The 12398-nt window shown below is 35.8% G+C and overlaps 1 protein-coding gene across 2 annotated transcripts in view; it reads left to right on the forward strand.

Moving 5' to 3' along the window:
• Positions 1–12398, forward strand: part of LOC145984210 (uncharacterized) — a 65064-nt gene that overhangs the window by 21090 nt on the left and 31576 nt on the right. The window contains exons 1-2 of one of the 2 annotated variants that reach the window (XM_083117742.1): positions 1620–1679; positions 9997–10223. In XM_083117742.1, the coding sequence (XP_082973868.1) occupies positions 10136–10223 (88 nt within the window). In that variant the 5' untranslated portion in view covers positions 1620–1679; positions 9997–10135. Of the gene's footprint in view, positions 1–1619; positions 1680–9996; positions 10224–12398 lie in introns of those variants that run through there. The other variant, XM_083117741.1, reaches the window with a different exon arrangement.

The raw sequence follows: 12398 nt of genomic DNA on the forward strand, positions 1-12398 counted from the left end.
AAAGGCAGGGAAATCGTACAACATTAAATTTAAAAGTTCCTGGTTTGTCGAAATTCCTTGGTTGTGTAGTACTCGATATTTGCAGTCATTGTTCGGCTGGCCTTGTTTACTGTTTAGGAACAAATACAATGTGTGGAATAAAGAAGGGTATAACGATTTTGTCAATATAACCATGGACGTCCACAGGAATTTTTCCAGGGAGGGACAAGGAAGGTATTATTTTCCAGGGGGGCAAACAACTCGCATTTTCTCAAAAAATAGTGCTGTTCCCTAAAAAAAAAACATTGCTTAAATTTGAATTTATGGTGATCATGCAATAATTAACACATATTATTGTGGCTGAAATGAAATTATATGTGTGAAATACATAATTTTTGGTTGACTTTCATCTTTCAGGGGGGCCATGGCCCCCCCTTGCCCCTCTTCCGGACGCGCCATGAATATAATGCATTCTCTGCATAATCACAATGATTTGGTGGAACATTTAAAGTATAAGTTACAATTCAAAGTTTTTTCATTGCCTACAAATGTACTTCTTAACCTGTTATTTTAGGCACGAGCCACTACTGGTGTAATGAGGATTTTGATTATTAAGTACTGTATTTACTTCCATGAAATAACTGGGCGAAAGTGTAAATTCAAAAATTATCTTTAAAGAAAATATCCAGCTATGAGGTAAAGTGTGAGACACACACTGGCTGGTCTGTGGCTGTCACTTTTCCTTGGTGTTGAAAGAACACTAGACATGTTCGCGGCATTAAAAGCCCCGTCTAGTTGGCTGCACTTTTTGACTCGATTTGACTCTCTTTGCATCGAAGCGTCTAGTTGGTTGCACGGCGCAACACCAAGTCGTCTAGTTCGTTGATTTGGAGTCAAGTAGTGTATTTGGTGTCTGCACTACCGGTGTATGTTTGGTGTACGGTCACGTGGTGCGTGCTAACTAATCAAATGACTGTTTAAAGCAGCAGACAGGCATTTGTTGAATCTTCTGAACTTGAACACCGCTTTCCATCTAGTTGGTTGAATGTAATTTCCTTGCACCATTCTGACACTGGATACACCTGCACTGCACAGTGTATCAAAAAGTGCAGCCAACTAGATGGGGCTGCTATCTTATTTCTTGTCCCAATCTAAACTACCTAAAATCTTAATTCATATTTTTTTAAAAATTGAAATAAGCAAAGCTTACTTGTTACATTTGCATTCAATTGTGGGGATATTTCCTTCTAATATCAAAAAATTGGCAGAGTAGCAAAATTCTGTGCTTCAAATTATAGATATTGTTAGTTATGATTATTGTCAAGTGTTCAAGAATAGATTAGTGGAATGCTTTATTTGCTTAAAGGTAAGACTAAACTATTGAAAAAAGTTATCTGAGAATTGAAGATTAATAACACACAGGAGATGTACTATGTAGAATCGGTGAGCAAAGTGTTACTAACTTTTTTTGTTATATTGATTACATTATGAGTAATGGCAAACAGTTTTTGTTATATTGATTACATTATGAGTAATGGCAAATGTATTGCCATTTTTTGCAGGGTCCTCTTTATTTAATGTATGTGTCTGGTCACCCTACTTATGCAAGCATCCAAGCTTCCCATCTACAATGCAGTTATCATTCATAGAAGAGAAAGTATTGCAGAATAGTGGAAATGATTGTGATATGATTCATAAAGGTAAAGTGGTATAGAGGAAGACTTGTTTTGTTCGACAGAGCATACCAATGTCCATGCAAACAGGGAAGTTAAGCAGCATGGTTGCTAGAATTTTTTTGATGATAACAATTTGTGACTAAGGATATCCGACTACCAGACACTGTGATCTCCGAGCTGTGATTTAGTGCATTTGTCAGAGGCACTAGCTTGTGGAGCATGTTACATTTTATAACACAAGTTCGAGTTTTGATCCCGGTTTTTCTTCTTGTCAGTTATGTATTACATGTGTTCTCTTCACTTCAGGCTTTATTGTTGAATGTTCTTACCTCAGAGAAATATTACAGTTATTTTAAGATTATTTTTACTCTTTGTATCTTCATTTTTTGATCTTAGGCTTCAAAACATGCTCACAAAAATGTTTTTTTTTCTTTCAACAAACCTGCTTGGAGGTGGTACAAAGCTTGCATGGTACATATTATTAGTGTTTACATCAACAGACAGGAATTAGTAATGTTTTGACTTTCGAGTTCTTCACTCTTCTGTAATAAAGTACATATGCTTATGTTCCACAACAGCATTTGACACATGTGGGATTGATGATTATTAGAAGAGGCAAATCTGCAGTGCTTGCTTCTGTTAAATATATTTTGTAATCATGCAGAATGGATATGCAGCCATTGTTCCAATCGTACTCAATGCATAAATGTGCTGCTGAGAGTGGCCTGTGCATATGCACTTGTCGTTCTACATTTACACGTCAGACTGTGTTCTAGTCGATGCAGTTTGAAACTGTACTAAGAGATGGCATGCAGACCGATTCCCTCTATTTCCATGCTTAAGCGTTGCTTGGTTGCCATTTTGATTTGCAATCTTGGGATTAGTTAACTGCCGCTTACTTTCACATTGAAAAACCTGGTGCTTGTTAAGACTGGCGATTATCTCCAACTGGCAGATAGCTAACAGAAAAATTGAACAATTAGCCCTTAGAGATGTTATTTGAATACTAAGAGCTCTAAACCTGACTTTCCTAAGTTAAATACCTTCGTACTACATATGTGACCTCTATGGCAGCAGCAGTCTGTATCCAAGACAACAGTATACGAATGGCTGGTTGTATGAGAATCATAGGAGTATACAGAAGTAAAAAAACATTCTCAGGCAAACATGTAGTAAGTATTACTTACGTGAAATTTAAAAGATTTCGTAATTCCGCGAAATCTTTTAAATTTCACGTAAGTAATTTTAAACCGCGTTTACTGCAACCACCATGAATGTAGTAAGTAATCACTAAACCTCTGATGTATGTGTTATCAAACATAAATAGAGTGAAACCATTAAAAAATGCCTGTCTACCATGGTGAAAATGGAATTAGACAATCAGAACTTGGGCTGAACAATTTATCTGATTGACGGATATTATTGCAAGATATCTGGAAGTGGATTAGGTAAATTTGAGTTTTTAAATTCTTATACAAAATAACAATTTTTTGAAGATTAGTGTATCCTATAACATTGTGACTTGTGTTTTTAATATGTATATAGGTATATACCGTTAATCGAATTAAATTTGAATTTTTGAATATGTTTGAATCACACAGATCCTTTATAGTGTTAATGCTATATGTGTGTGTGTGGGTGTTGAGAGGTGGTAATACATAAGGTTTAAATAGAGAAAACATCTGCTTGTAGCCTTGAATTTTTGGAAAGTTCGCCTTGAAAACCAGGAATTGTGCTTGAATTTTATCATGGTCCTACACTGGCTACCTGACTTTTAGCATTAGAATAACCACATAATATCTTCTGTCAAGCATGAAACCTCCTTCAAGCCTCTCATGAAAAACTCATGTCAGAGTTGACCAGAAGCCAAGAATGCCTACTAATGCAAGCTACATTTCAAATAATAATTTCTGTGGTACCTAATACTTAGTAAAGCTTTTAAATTAGTTTCTCCAAGCTTCTAACTTACTCCCACAATTGTTTCCAGTATTGTAAAGCACTTCCTAATTTTTCCATAAAACTTGTAAAAAATTATTAAACCTTAGGAACAATTACCAAAACATTCTAGGAGGTCAAACGTTGAATGTTTACGAAGGGACCACAAGATGCCGAAGATGTGCTTATCTTATAAGTGCACAAATAACAGAAGGAACATAATATTTTGCTTCAGTCATTAAGATACATTTCTAATTCATTTTATTTGTCCTTGCATCATAAACACCAAGCTCCATTGCAAAGTGCTCATCACACATGCTACAATCAAGTGGGGTGGAAGTTAAACAACATATTCTGTTGCCTTCATCTTGTCTGTGATGATAGTGATATCTAACAAAGATTGGCCCAAGTTCCTTTTGTTTTATTGCGATTTCATCATGCTACGTATACAATTTTTACGAAGTTCGATTTTGATTTCCATTTGTTAACACATACTTCGGAGTTTTATCGATTACTTACTGCATGTTTCCACTGGTGTTTCATTTCCATATACTTCTACATAATTCGTTACTTACCAACAGCCATTTGTTTATCATCATCTTAGTTACAAAACTGTCCCTTCTACCTAGGTCACATGTGAGGTACGAAGGTGTTTCCAGTATCGGGTCACAGAATCTGTTTGTTTACCATGCGGTGTTCAGATGTGTACTTTCTTCTTGCCGCCAAAATGTTTGAAGAGTTCGTTCAATAAATGCTTTCGTAGTTAGGTTAGGCAAGTCAGGTTCGTTCTCTTAGCATTAAAATAATATCCCTTGATGCTTTCTACCCCTACATGCTCTTATAGTTAGGTTAGCCAGGTCAGGTGTAGTTCTCTTTGCATTTTAATAGTAATCCTAGTTATTTTTTGGTTAGGTTAGGTGGGTCAGGTTTGGTTCTCTTAGCATTAAAATAAGATCCCTAATAAAACATTAAAATATTTATTGTATAAAAAATTTACACTAAATATGTAACTTACTGTTTTCCACTTTATTGTGAATCTTCGTCTGAAGAAGAAAGACCCTGTTAGATGGTGGAAACGTTATGTTTTTAGTGTATATTTTTTATACAAACATTTTTGCCTTGGTCAGCATTTTAATGTTTTATTAACATGGAAACAAGGCTTAACAGTGTTACCATAAGATCCCTAAATGCTTTCTACTACTGATCGTGCTACCAGTGATCTCAAACACAAAACCCCTTTCAGCCTTCTGCGGACATTCAGGAAGAGGGGAATAGTGGTAGTAGTCTGTGGAATACTTCATGTGGTCGAAACGGGGAGTTTTTCGCAAGGTTCCTCTAACATCTTATTTTTGCCCATAAATTGGACTTTTACGACATGATAACAGTGCTGATTAGTTTCAGGAAGGTTCTAAGTTACTTCTACATTCATTCCCACCAGTCTACGATACTTACTATCACTTCTATTAACAGAATCCCATGTCCATGGGAAGTGCACATGCTTGTGCAAGGTTATTTTTAATTTTTTCCAACATAATTAACCTTTTGTTTCCCCAAAATCCAAGCACTGCGCAGTACTTTAAGGTAGGTTCAAATTTTATGTGGCACAATTCTACGATAATTAGTATTTCTGCTACGACAATTTGAAAAAAATCTTAAAACAATTGGAATCATTACCAAAGATTTTTCAGAACTATTTGCTTTTCAGTCACAACAAATTGTTTTATAATTCTAAACCAGATGTCAGGTTGTCATCATCTGACAAACATACCGTCACTGACCCTAGTTAAAATGAACATCTATTGGAAAGCGTTCAGGGGATATTCTCCACAGGAGCGTATATTCCAGGCTAGCTAGGCTATCTGCGAACCCTGAAGCCTAGAAAGTAAAATACTGAAGAAAAATCGATTAGGTACTGTGAATTAACCTGATTAAAAAAATAAGTAGATGATGATTCTGAATTTGACAACCTGAATTCTTAGGAGTTGGCAACCTGAATTTCTATAAGTTGGCAACCTGAATTTTTATAAGTTGGCAACCTCAATTTTTATAAGTTGGCAACCTGAATTTTTATAAGTTGGCAACCTGAATTTTTATAAGTTGGCAACCTGAATTTTTATAAGTTGGCAACCTGAATTTCTATAAGTTTGCAACTTCACTACCATTGGGATGGCAACGTGGTTTCCTTGAAGACGTCAAGAATGAGCCTGGTCTTCTCACTTCGGACCAGGTGTCATAGTGAGATAGTCCAGGTCTTCGACTCAGCATACGCCACTGATTCTCCAGAACTTAGCAGCATTAACAATGCACCTTTTCCTTTCTTGTGCAACAAAGTGTTTTATAGATGTGCTTGTTTGTAGTCTGCTTTGTACAAAGGTAGACTAATCAGGACTGGCTGTGCAGGGTGAAGTGGGATATGAACCACCATGTGTTCTTAAGTGGAGAGTGATGTGGTGGGTATGTCCCAGCTATGAATATTTATGCAAGGCATCCCCCACTTGTCCCATTGTTTCTATTTTGAAACATAGGAGCATCCCACAGCCAGTTCCAAAGCTTGAGCAGACACCCCATCATCTAAAAATTTTGGTACCTTAACCCTCTGAAGCCTCATGAGTAGAGACTGGATGTTTAGGCACTAAAAACATATAAAATAGGCAGGCAAATAAGCACTTATAATTTTCAAAATAGGCAGCAAAATAGGCATTAAAATACAAATAGGCAATAAAAAAGGCTATGAAATTTAACTCAAAATAATGAAGATAGACATACAAAAAGAAATAGGTGTTTCAATAATATAGAAACATACCTGTACATTCTTTATAGTTGCTTAAAAAAACCAGGAGCTCATCATTAGAGACAGCAGTCCAATATTGTACTTAATAAATCACTGCAAACAGGAGTCACGTCAGCCCAAAATTTTCCATTGTATAATGGCTACACACAATAGTCTGACAAAAGAAATTGTTGGCTACTTCCAACCAGTACGCAAATTATTTAAATACACACTTTATCACTGCACACAGGGTTATTTCAGTTAAAAAAAATACACTATAGTGTATATATACACAGCAGTTCAAACTAAGAAACTGTTTAAATGCATTTCAAGTTTGTACTGTATGGTTTGGCAGTCTCTGAATAAGAAGCACTAATTGCGGTTACACATCACAACAAGGTATTTCTTAAGGTGATCAACCGACAAGTTATGTCTGCGATCGGACAACACATTTTTTTTAGAATTGAAAAAGATCTTTCAACCTCCACAGATGCTACTGGAGCATACTTAAAGTACGCGAGAACATGTGGATCTAACTCAGTTTGTACATTTTCACCTTTCAGAACTTGTTGAATTGCCCTTAATTTGTCCACGTCCTTGTTAGCTGCAATAACTCGCTAATTGTTATTTTTTAAATTCCTTGGAAGCATTGGAAACTAATCCGGGGAACAGGTAATTGTATGCACAGAGTTCAGTCATGTCCCAATTTTAAAGAAAATGCCTAAAATAGGCAATATCTGGCATTTATGAAATAATATAGGCAATATCGTACGAAATAGGCAAAATTAAATTGCCTTTAAATGAAGCTAATCCCTCCCCCCTGGCCTTCGCAACATTCGTTTTCATCATATCTCTAACAGGAAAGAATAGGCATTTTGCCTAACATCCGGTCTCTACTCATGAGAAAGTAAACATTTTTGCATGATATGTGAAGATTATGTTCCATGTGAACGATTTCTGTTATTTTTAGCTCACAGGGTTGTATTATAGTGGAAGAATGAGAGTTGTTTGGTACTATTTATTACGTCATTTTCATCGTCGCCATTTCCCTGTTGTTTGATATTATGTGCATTATGCATTATTTTGTAGTGTCTTTATATAAGGGTATTGGTTTTGAAAGTCATAACTTAATGGAAGAATGGCAGATGGATGTGAACGGAATTTGGCATGTTGTTATTTTTATGTTTTTATCTTCAAGTGGTATTGTAAGCATGTTGGCAATCATTGTGTGACGTCAGGGGATGTGAGGTTTACTGCAGACTGTTGCAGTGCATGCCATGGGTATGACCCATCACACGAAACACAAACACCTTGTTATCAAGTGCCGTATTTCATCATCTCATGTAAGTGTGGAATGCTTTCATGGTTGTTAGGTTAAAGTGTCTTAGCATAAATACACTACATTTAGCCAAACAATGAAAGCATTTAGCCTGACGTCAAAAGATGAAATACGGTACTAGAAGTACTCCCTCTGTCCCATAATTATAGTCCGGTATGCCAAAATGGTAACTTTTTATTTATGTTATTTTGGATACTTGATCGGCCAATTTGTACTGATCCTTGAGTAATAACGTTGTATGACTCATTCCCGTGTTTCATTTTCTTCTTCTGTATACACCAATGTCACAGTTTGAATATCGGACAAGTATTATGGGACAACAAACAAAAGTTTACCGGACAATAATCATGGGACAGAGGGAGTATTTGAGTTCGGTGCAATAAGTGAGATCAGCAAATGTCACATGGTACTTGGTTTTTGTTTGGAAGGTGCCAAGTGATTGTGAATGTAATTCAGTGTTCTGATTAGTATTTTTTGGCTGGGAGCAGGAGATTTATTTCCGGTAGTTTGCAAGAGGATGGTTTAGTGACCAGGAATAAGATGCTTCAAGTGCAGCAGATGATGATATAGGAATGCCAGGATGAGATTGAAAATATGTCAGCAAGGAGAGAGTGAGTTGGTGGAATTTCTTTTTAGGTGAATCCAAATGTACATTGGATTGCTCCGCTCTCACGGTAACATTTTTTGAAACTAAAACTCTCTCGTGTATTTTTAAAATTATATTTTTGTGATCTTACGGAGTTTCCCTTTGTCCCATCTCCATTAAGTACTTTCAAAAATTATATATTTTTGTTCATATTGGAAATAGTTGTTTTCTTAGGTTTGGAGGGTTAGCTTTGGTGACGATAGTGATTTGACTTTGTTATGCCAGGAGTGTTACTTTGGCTGCTGTTTTGGAATTTTTATGGAGAATAGGAGTGAAAGTGAAAGAGTAGAAGTTTGTTTTCCTTATGCAGGTGATACTTTGGGTTCAAATATCTCCATTATTTGTGTTTTCTTAACATTGGAACCACTTTTACATTGTGTAAAACATCAAAATCTGTCAATTTAAAATATATTTGACCACTGAGTATTGAAGCGAACACACCTTGATTACATGGTGACAAAGTTACCAGTACACCAATGGGGAAGTAGCGACATCCATGGCAGAGTGGTTAGCTCAGTGCAGTATGACGCTATGGGTCCTACCCAGGTTGAAATCTCAGCCTGGCAATGGGTGGTTTATTTATGGGTGTCCCTTCGTCAATTTCATCATATCATCAGAAGTACCCATGATAACAAGGTAGATTTTTTAATCACTCACTGATTAATATACAATAATAATAACGATAATAAAAATAGGTTCCAATTTTTTAATTTGGAATCTATGATGATGCACAGGCATTTTTCAATTTCTAATTATGTATTTTAACACATACTTCAGTGTTTTAGTGATTACTTACTGCGTGCTTCCTGGAGAATTATTTTTCACTCCCATATACGCTTCTACGATTCTATGTTTGTGAGCACCCATTTGTTTACTGTTGTCTTGGATACAGTGTTGCTGCCATATACTTTCATGTGCATGCTGTACGAAGGTATATTTCACCACTAAATTCTTTCATTGTTATCTTAGGCAAATCAGGTTTGGGGCTCTTTACTTGCATAAAATGTACCTAAAACTTTTTTTTTGTTAGGTGTGACAGGTTTAGCTCTTAGCATTAATGTAATGCCTCTAAATGCTTTAAACACCTGGTCACATAATATCTGGTCTCGAGCACCAAAACCCTAACCCACAAAACTTCACCTAGCTGTTTTTTTCGTTAATGGCAAGTAGATGGTAATCATAAGCCCTGTCTAGTTCACTGCACTTTTTGAGTCTCTGCATGCTACAAATCCAACTCATCTACTTTGTTCATTTGGTGTCGAGTAGTGTATTTGGTGTCTACACCGCACTATGTTCTGGAGCAGTGCAGCATATGGTGCATGCTAACTAATAATCATTGAAGCAGCAGACAGGCATTTCTTGAATCTTCTAAACTTGAAGAACACCACTTATCATCTACTTGGTTGAATGTCCTATTCTTGCACAGCCTTACACTGGGATATACCTGCACTACGCCGAGTGTCAAAGAGAGTAGCGAACTGGATGTGGCTATAATATCTATTTACATCAGTAAATAGGATTAAAAGATTGTGAAATTTGACATTATATATATTTTCTGAGGCAGCACCTTCAGATCTGTAAATATTTTTTTAATGTATTTTGCATGTCAAACATGTCTTTGTGTCTAATTGTCTGACTAATATTCACTTAGGTTTGTGGATGGGATCACTGAAAAAGATGATGATAGGCAGGATCAAGATGCATCTCAGCCATTAAGTTTCCGAGCCTTTGTGAAGAGGGTTGAATCGTTTGACCCATTGCAATGGGGTGCAAGTCCTGTGAAAGCAGTAATGTTGGCACAGCATGGATGGAGGCTGCAAGAGGAGAATATTCTAACTTGTGATTCATGCAAGACCTCATTTGACATTTCCAAGTACTGTAAGTTTCCAAATAGTCATGGAGATTTTTTTTTTAAAAAATTATAATAGTAAGGAAATAGTTGTTCAAAGTATATTTGGTTCTGGGATAGGTTGCCATTTCCACCTTGAATTTAGTGAATTAGCTACAGAAAAATTGTAAAGAGACTCACTCTTCTAAATGCTTCCTTGAATCTTTTAGAGCAGTAATCACCAAAAACTGAAGAAAAAATACCCTTATGCAGGAGTTGACAAATACAAGGCATCGCCGGCCCCCGTGGTGGAGTTGTTAGCACATAATGCTACGAAGCCAGGGGTCCTGGGTTCAAATCCTGGCCTGGCAATGGATGTTTGTGGGTGTTCATTCATCAATTTCATCATGTCTTCACTCATCCTCATCTTCACAAATTAGCCAAAAGTGGCACAAAAGGCGAGGTAAAATAGAGCAAATCAATCAATCGTATATAAGGCACTCATGGTGCCTGAATCTTCAAGCTCAGTTGTAAAAAAATATACTTTTTTAGTATTTTAAGTTTCATATTTTGATTTTGTTTTTCAAGTTAACTTACTCATTTTTATGGCTTGATTAGGATCTCGTTTAGCTGAAACCAATTGGTCCCTATTTGATTTTGCAGAGGGGGAATCTGGAATGATTTCAGGATGTAATGTTGAATATTGTGCTGGTGGATTTGCTTTAACTTTTATGTCTGAATATGCTAGTATTTTATTTATAAGTAATTCAATTACCTTTTATAAAACTAATGAGTACAGTTTATGTTTTAGTTGTTGAGTGTGTTATTCTGTATCAGATTAATAAACATGTCATCATAATTTGTTTCCACTGTTGCTAACTGAAATTTGAAATCTGCAGTGATGTGGTCGAGACTGCTATATATTAGAATAGTTGTTCACACTGTTAAAGGTGGAGCCATGTACATAAAGATCTTTAGGAAGGCCACTCTGGCACAATAATTAATTACTTTTCATTCAATTTTGTATGAATTAACCCTTGTCTGGGCAAGCTATTTTAGTGACGTATCTGGACGTATCTTATCATTTGCATTTGCTGCAACACTGTTTCTGTGTATGACTTTTCCCATCAGGGCACAAGTGACATCTTCTATTATATGAACCAGTAGTATTAGAAGCAGGGGAGCTTGGTGTCTGCTCTGAAACAATAAAGCAAATTTGATAAAAAGAAAACACCAAAGAATAAGTCAGGAAGGCATCTTTACATGTTAATTGCACACTGTGTCAGACAGAAAATGCTTGCCCGTTAACATAAGTGAGGTGGAAAATATTTTGGAGTATGTGACAAAAAAATATAAGCTATAGTGTCTGATAGACACTGGTTGCCCAGTTAAGTGTTAATAAATTAAGTGATTTAAGGTTACATTTCAAAACACACAGCTTTGTCTTTGTTGAATTCATGGTTTTCTTAGCCTGTATTTGAAAAGAAAAGCTGCCTCCTGAATAATTTATATTTTTGCGTACCTCTGCCTTTATCTACCTTGTCCATCTGTCTGTTGTCAACTATCAGTATCAGAAACTAGCTACAAAGACAATTTTTTTTGTGTGCCAAATAGTAGTTTCATGCATTGTAAGTTATCTCATTCGCCCTGTCTGGCTAAAACAAAAATCAGAATTGACCTCTCAAAATCGTAGAAACCAACATATATGAAGATGTAAAATTTTCTACAACATAGCAAATGTAAGTTTAACATGATATTAATTATTTGTCTATTGCGGCAAACAATTGAAAGTTGACAATCAATAGATTTTTAATACTGGTGTATCTCTGAAACCATTTGAGCTGTACATATGAAATTTGATGAGTTGAAATCACTTGATTCATTATTCATTTTTTTGAATCAGCATTGCAATTTATCTGTTCCAGTAAACAATGGACCATTGTATTGTACTGTATGCGATTCAGCTCAATGTTCCCCATAGTTATGGCTAGGGATCTGAATTTTTCGCATTTAATTTTTGCAAAAATCAGTGTTATATTCAAACTTTTAGTTTTATTTTTCTCAAAATTCTCAGTTTCAGAGGCAAGCTACACTCAATATTAAAACTATAATAAATTGTAATATTTAATTTCTTTCCTGAGGCACTGCTATAAACTTGCCAAATTACTCAACATTTAACCTCTTGAAACTTTATAAAATGGTAGTCAAAAACACTGTTGTTGTAG

This window comes from Lepisma saccharinum, chromosome 2 (assembly GCF_977018435.1).
Source record: "Lepisma saccharinum chromosome 2, izLepSacc3.1, whole genome shotgun sequence".
Classification (NCBI taxonomy): Eukaryota; Metazoa; Arthropoda; class Insecta; order Zygentoma; family Lepismatidae; genus Lepisma; species Lepisma saccharinum.